At 37.8% G+C, this 7,756-nt stretch overlaps 1 protein-coding gene across 1 annotated transcript in view; it reads right to left on the bottom strand.

Moving 5' to 3' along the window:
- Positions 1–769: 769 nt before the first annotated feature.
- The window catches only part of LMBRD1 (LMBR1 domain containing 1), an 80,154-nt gene continuing 73,167 nt past the window's right edge, over positions 770–7,756 (bottom strand). The window contains exons 15-16 of the mRNA XM_055714271.1: positions 1,900–1,991; positions 770–1,741 (exon numbers count right to left, since the gene is read on the bottom strand). Coding sequence (XP_055570246.1) covers positions 1,622–1,741; positions 1,900–1,991 — 212 coding nt within the window. The 3' untranslated portion in view covers positions 770–1,621. The remainder of the gene's footprint in view (positions 1,742–1,899; positions 1,992–7,756) is intronic.

Below are 7,756 nucleotides of genomic sequence, written 5' to 3'. Positions count from 1 at the left end.
TTGAACTTTTTATAAGTAGTTCCTTTCCCGCAATGGTCAAGCTTAGCGTTCAGCTAATTCCAGTCAAAGGGAGCTCAGGCTGCCCAGTCAAGCTTCAGCACCTACTACCAGTGTTTGAATACATTTCTGTCCTTTTAAATGTCTTCATAGCAAACAGACTGGTTGCTATTAGTTGAGTAGACTTGACTGCATATTTGCAGCTTATGATTAAGCTACATCAGACATTCTTCCAGGTTGCCACATAAACGTGTATATTATTGGAGCAGTCAGTACAGAAGGCTTGTTAGAAGACTTCAAGGGGTTCTTTTGTTCCTGTAAGAGTCCACGCATCTGTTCCCTGTGTTCATACATTAACTAAGCAACTCACCCAAGACTTCTTGAAAGATTGAGACTAAATTAAAGTTCAGAGGTTCTTGAGAACCTGCTGTTCTGAAATACTGGAGGAAGAGGCAGACTGTTTTTGAAATAACTGAACAGAAGCTTGTCAGTTTTAAGGTTTGAAAACACATAAGCAGGACATTAATAATTCCCCTACATTTCTATAACTATTTAACAGCTTGTCTTAAAAAGATTATCTAAGTTATGTTTTCATGTGCTTACATGAACTATAGTTTCCCTCAGGTAGCATTATAAGTTTAAAAATCTGTACCTGTAAACATTTTCCTCTTTCAGAGTCTGTCAAAGGATATCTGAAGATATTTTTCAGCCTTAGAAACACAGTTCTAACTATATAGCTAAAACATTACAAAGACAACATGAATGACAAAAGCATTTATGAACTGTGTTTATATAAACATTGGCTTATAAACAAGTTGACAACATTGACATTAAATATTGAAAAGTTAAGACAATTTCATTAATGAGAAAAAGTTAGAAATTAATCATATCCTAGTAATAACCAATGGCACCTGACAGTTTCAGAACTGAGCTGTACTAAAACACTGAAACAATCCTGCATGTTGTCACATACACTAATGATTTCCTTTGATAGGGCAAAGGCCACCTCATACTTGAAGATTCCCACGGTAACTCAGTGGAGATAACAGTATGAAAATGACTTATTCTTCACAGACTGGGAAACACACCACATCAGTGGATGTTTTTGGCATACTTTAAATACAGTCTCCTGTTAGCTATAGTTTTATACGGGAATCCCAGAAATGCCAGCAAGACTAATGCAAAAGTTAAGTCACATCCTTCTGAAAGTGTGAACCTCATCTAATTCTTTCTAGCAATGTTTGCACCAGCTGTTTTGCAAGACTTTAGCTGGTTTTGTTTATGAGCTTGAATAGAAGAGTCCTACAAGTTAGGCATGGAAGCATAAGAAAAATGAAGTTCACAGAAAACCATCATGAATGATGAAACAGTTCACAGTATATATCAGAAAGTTACATATACGTTTAATCATAAACAATATTTTCTCTCTATATATATTATTCAAACCCAGTTTCGGTATTTGTTCTGATATAACAGTGATACTCAGTTTACTCCTTTAAGTGAGCACACTTATTTCCTCTATTTTTACAGGTGCAAGGATGCTTATTTGGATACCAACTCCACATAAGTATGACTTTCAACATAACTTTAAATAACATTTTTCCATCTTGAAGGCAACATTTCATTAATGGTAATAAGCAGACAGTTCATCATCACTCGTGTCTGAATCATCTTCATCCACTTCACCTTCAATGACTGATTTCTTGCCTTTGCAGCATGAAACAATCAATCCAATTAAAAAGACCTGCAAATTTAAAATAGTAAAAGTTACTATTGTTCAATTCAGGGCCATACAAGAACAACAAATGTAAATCAAAATGACAGTGTGGTGATGCAAATGACTCAATGACAACTGTAAATTATCCAACTTAATTCAGCAATGTCTATAACCCAAGTACTTACTGCAATGAATGCCCAGTTCCCAAAGTAATAGGCAGCGCTGAAGAACCAAAATTTATGAAGAAAGAGGTATGTCCGAGTAACAATACACTGATCTAAAAGAAAAGCCAACAGTACAAATTAATATGATAATTCCAATTTATAAGATAATTCAACAGATTTGGAGAGTATTCAGCTCTCAAGAACAGTTATACTTCATTAAGTCAAATTAACTCTCCTCTACCAAGAAGCTGTACATTGTTATGGGTGAGTGAAAGTGAAAACAGGTAACACGAAGAGTTACACAGGTAACCTTGTTACTATTGGGTACAAATTCTCCTGCAGAAGTGTCAATTATTGCCTATTCTGACAGAGCCTAGTTATTCATTTCCTGTGTTAGATAAACTGCAGCCACACGAAGGAAATACAAAGCTGATTCTGTATTAAAAAACAGATTGTACTTTGAAAAAAATTTCTCTCTACCAGGATTGCATAAGTTTTGCAAACGTCGAAGTCAGGTACACTGCTCAGTTGTGTAGGTAAAAAAAATCCCACCACATACTGGGCCTTTTGTGACCCAGATAGATTTTATCAGTACTGTCAGCTCTTAGATACAAATTAGCCCTCTGCTTTCTCCCTCTCCAATACTATAAATACAGGCACACCTAAAAAATACTACATATGTATTCCTCTCATTAACAAAGTGGCATATTTGAACTGAATTAAGAATCAAATTGTCAAGGCATTTTTAAGACTGCAGACAGCATCAGAGCTTGTATGGCACACTGAGCCTGTATCATTCAACAGATCATGTCAGAGGGTGGCTAGCAGGACACGCAACCCAGCTGACAAATATCTCCAGTACCAGGAGGGGTGCACTGAGTCCATGCTAAGGTATAACACAATCCCTTGTTTTCCTCATTTATTTCAAACCCCATCTAAATCCTATTTCAGAGCAAAAATTGGTATCTAAACAACGTGAACACCAGAGAAAGTGAGCAACCCAGAATCTGTCTGTTCTTCCCTCAGTTCTGATGCTGCTGGAAATACCCACTAGGTGCAGTTAAAGCACAGACTTCCCACCTCCTAAAGTGGTGAGTGATATGCTGCTGCTCAGATGGCTGCTAAAAGTTAAACTATACAACATAACCTAGCAAGCTGTCAATCTTCAGTTTCTGAAGATAAATATTTTATTTAAACATTCAACTTGCACATTAGATAACAAGCTGCTATAACAATACCACCACATACTATAGCTTACTAGGTCCTGGGGAGAGAAAAGGTGGGAGTTAAGGACAGGTCTTTTCCAGGACAGTGTGCCTCTTGACCTTGCCAACATGATCCCCCAAAAATCAAATCCCTACTGTGTCGAGAATGACTATATCTGAACAGAGAAACAGCTCCATTCCTTCAGCAGTTGTCCAATGACTTATACTTTATAAAACTAACAGAATAATTTAAATCACTAAGTTAAATACTAATCTATGAAGCAGACATTTCTGGAATCCATTACATGGTATCAGCAGACAAAAAGGTTGAATTGGGATTTCAGAACTACTAGACAAAGGATATACACACAAATAGGCACATTCTGCAGATAATTACAATGCAAGACAGCTAAATTATTCTTTGTTTACTCTGAGGGTGGCAGAGCACTGGAACAGGCTGCCCAAAGAGCTTGTGGAGTCTCCTTCACTGGAGACATTCAAAACCTGGATGTGATTCTGTGCAGCCTGTTCCAGGTGAACCTGCTTTAACAAGGGTTCGGACTAGATCTCCAGAGGTCCCTTCCAACCCCAGCCATTCTGTGATTAGAGAAATCATACCTCCACTAGCAGAGAACAAAAGCACAAGGAAAGAATCTGGCTTCCTGGTTTTACACACCAAATCTCAGTTATGGAGAGGAAAATGATTTTTTTTTTCCTACCCCCTGTTAAACACCAGACAATAGTACCTGCCCTACAAAAGAGGTAAAACACTGTAAAGTAGCACACCACTCACAACATCTCATTATTTGCTAGCATGACGTGTCCATAGAAAAGGCGATGTTTCCGACAAAGTACGAAATGCCAGTAAAGTGAAGATGCTTCGTAAGTGCAGATAGTATTGCCAACACAATCTGCAGCTCTCCAGCTAGTTACTTGAATTAAAAAACAGCTATGAGACTTTCAGATGGCTCTCTACAATAATTGGGTTAAGCAGATGATGGTAAATATTTTAGAACAGTTTGACCTTCAAAAAACATTTCTGTGGAATGTGTCACAATTTCAGCTCACTAAATTTTAGTTATTTCTTTTGAACTAAGATAATACTCAATGGGCTGGCATGATATTTTTAATTAACTTATTGCTCTATATGCCATAATTTCGAATAAGTTACAATGAATAACCAAAATTAAGATAACTACTTGTTATCCAGAACGATCACTGTGACTGTTACTAACATATCTTGATCATTTGGAACAAAAGAATACATGGAAAGCTACCAAGCCTCCGATAGATAACTGCCACCACTTTCCGAATACAGCATATTATGTAGTGCTGACCCAGCAAAGCCAAACAGCCAACATTCAAGACAAAGTTTTTTTAAACAAACAATGACAAATGCCAATAACCATGACCACCAGAAGAGTCCACTATATTTCAAGTCCACTGATTAAGTTTTCCATTCTGGTGAATTAGAGAATCCTTAGGCTCAGTGTACTAATATTTTAAGACAAAGGCTTCTTCCAAGAATTGAATTAGCTAGTTTAAGATGAACTAAAGGGACAAACAAATCTTTCTGTTTATCTGTTGATAAACAAATCTTAAAGCCTAAGAAATGTCACACACTGAAACCTCAAATAGTGAGAACTTACAGATAACGAAATCTGTCATTTCTACGTCTCAAAATATAGCATGCTTTCACAAAAGCCTATAGGAGGAAATAGTTTCTTAGGGAAGAGTTACAAATTGTTGTGAATAATGTAATCTGAAAACACTGGCCATTCTTTGGGAGTCAATACTGAGGTGCACACTTGTTCTATCTCTTCATTAATCAACTGGACAAATAAACAATTGCATCCTCGGTAAATCTGTACATCAAACTAGGGAGAAGCAAGGAGCAGAGGCCCAACACACTAAACAGTAAGATTCAGAAGCAGCCTCTTTTACCAGCCCCTTGAAATAGTTTAACAGAGACAAAAGTCCTGCACCTGCAACAAAGTGACACCAAGCAATAGTGCAGGCTGAGGGCGGACCAGATACAATGCAGCTTTGCAGAAAGTGACCTCCTATCCCAGCAGGCAAACAGAACATGTAGTTACCGGTGTTCATCTGCAACTCAAAAATGTAACTGAACACCAGGCTTCCCTAATGGGGGTAGAGGCAACTGGTCCAGGGAAGCGATTGCTTTCTTCTATTCAGACTGGAACTGCATCTGCCACTGCCATTTTGGGCTCCCCAGTAAGAAAGCAGCATTTAACATACTGGAGCAAGTCCAGCAAGGGATCACTGCAACAGCTACGATGCACAACATACAATGACTATGTGTTTGTTTAGCTTGAAGTGTTTGTAGGTATGTCTTACTCCTACCTCTGCTATCTATGGGGGTCTAGAAAACATAGGGCAAGATTCTCCCTAGACCTGCACAAGAAAAGAACAGATGACAGATCTGCAGAAAGAAAAGTTTCACCATTAGCATAGGTAAACATGGAAGCAGGCTACCCAAAGAATTTTCAGAATCTAGATCTGTGGAGACATTCACATCTGGATGGACCTGAGCAACACTGCTGCTCTTGACCCTGCTGGGGGGTTGGACCTGACTACTTCTTGAGGTCCCGTGTGCGCTCAAAATCATCACAGTTCACATTACATGAAGGTAGATAGAGACAACAGACAGATCTATCATTGAACACTATTTTGGATGGAAAACCCAAAACAACAATGAGAACGTGATCCACAAACAGATGAGGTTTACATACCCTACTTCAAGCAGAACCCAGGTTTTGGTTAAAATACACTCAAAACTACGTCCAAAAGGAAAACCTGCAGCTTTACTGTGCTAGAACGTACCGGCATTGCATACTCCAAATCCTTAAAGCACTGACAGTATGGCTTCAGGTGTCCAAGAAAACTTAGTGTGTCACAATGCCCTGCTGTCAATCATTCAAAAGTTGTGTTGCAAAAAGCAGCTGCTGCTTGCAGTCCAACTTGCAAACTGAACTTCAAGAAAGGGTTTAATGTGTTTCTGAACTTGAATTATACATCAAGTTCCAAAAGGTTTGACATTTCACCTGGAAAAGTGTAATTAATGGGAAACCTGCATTTCTTCTTACAGGCATTACCTTCTGGGCCTGCATCTGGCTTCACAGTTTAATCATCTAACTTGGATAGGAACATTTATATGGGATGATGGTTAATGCACAGCTCTGGTACCTCAGATACAGCAGCACTTCAACAGCTGTGACATCTTAAACATTCTTTCTAGGGTTTTGTTGATTTCCAGATACTTCTCATCATGTTACTGAGATATGAGACCCATTTTACTCTATGCTTTATTTGGGTTATGTGACTTAAGACAAGCAGCATCTTATATCACAGAATGAACAAAATTCCTAGTCAGTTATACATTACAATAAAACAAGTCAACTGCCTCCAAATTGTTTTCAAAGATGCTTATATTTTTTTACTACGGCTTTCCTGCAACAAAGCTAAAATGCACTTTTACAAATAGAACAAACATCTAGAGCAAGCGCAGTTGGCTTTGGATGCTGTAACTCATGAACACAGCTGGATACACAACTCCTAAACACTTTCCTAGATGTTATCTGGCACCTACAAGTAGTATTAATATTAATGTTTCTCTCTGCCATGCTGTATCCATATTTCAAAGAATGTGAGAAAAACATACGGTTCCTATGGACTAAGCCGGCATAGGGCAAAGACTTCAGGCTTAAGAACAGCCTTAGAAACATGCCTTTACTTACCAGAAACTAAGCAACATCAGAAGATGGAGCAGCCTTTAGATTATCTTACATGAAAGATCCACGATAGCGAGTGTTTTGCTGGATGGTAGAATGATTCCCAGATAGGTATGCCCCTTTAAGCAAGCCACTAAGATAAACTAAGGGCTCTGACAGAGCCTTATTATTTTTATAATTGGCAAAATTTTCTTTGCAGCATTATATGTAATGCTTTCTCAAAAACCAAAAAAAAGGAATTTTCTTGATTGGACAGCTCATCTTGGACAAGAATAGTGTGTTGTAACTCAGATCACTTATGAAAGACTACAGAAATGCATAATACCCATGGACTGGCTATCGAATACACAGAGTAGGAGTTCTATTATTTGATCGTCTTGCAAGTCAACATTTCACTAGAGAAATCATGCAAAGTGCTATAGTCAATTTATAGTAATCAAACTGACAAAAAAGTTAAACTTCGCCTGTACAAAGAAACTGCACAAGGAAGTTAATGGCCCATAAAAAACACATGATACTTAAACTAGGTAAGAAACTAAGTGACATCTAATGGTGTAAGACCCATACAGCCATATTCCATATTCATCACTACTGTCCAATTAATTTTTCTTTTGAGAAGCAATGACACTTGCATTTCCAGCCTAAATACCCAATGAGTGACCAGAATTCCTTTTGACCAGAAGGGACTGCTACAGTCCTGTAAGCAATCCTGAGACGCATGTACTTTATATAGTGAGGATATATCAAGCTGTAGCCCTATATATAGTACAATTTTTCACATTTAATTTCAAATTTAATAAAAAAAAATCAAACAAAATAGTCAAAATCAGCAGCAAGTAATAAAATTTAGAAAGAAATACTTGGGTAAAGATTGTAACCTCAAGAGAGAACATGGACTTGTTTCTAGGTCTGCCTTTGGTC

Source organism: Falco cherrug, chromosome 6, assembly GCF_023634085.1.
Source record: "Falco cherrug isolate bFalChe1 chromosome 6, bFalChe1.pri, whole genome shotgun sequence".
In the NCBI taxonomy this organism is placed as follows: domain Eukaryota; kingdom Metazoa; phylum Chordata; class Aves; order Falconiformes; family Falconidae; genus Falco; species Falco cherrug.
Note: the sequence above shows the minus strand (reverse complement) of the source record. Positions and strands in the feature narration are given on the sequence as shown.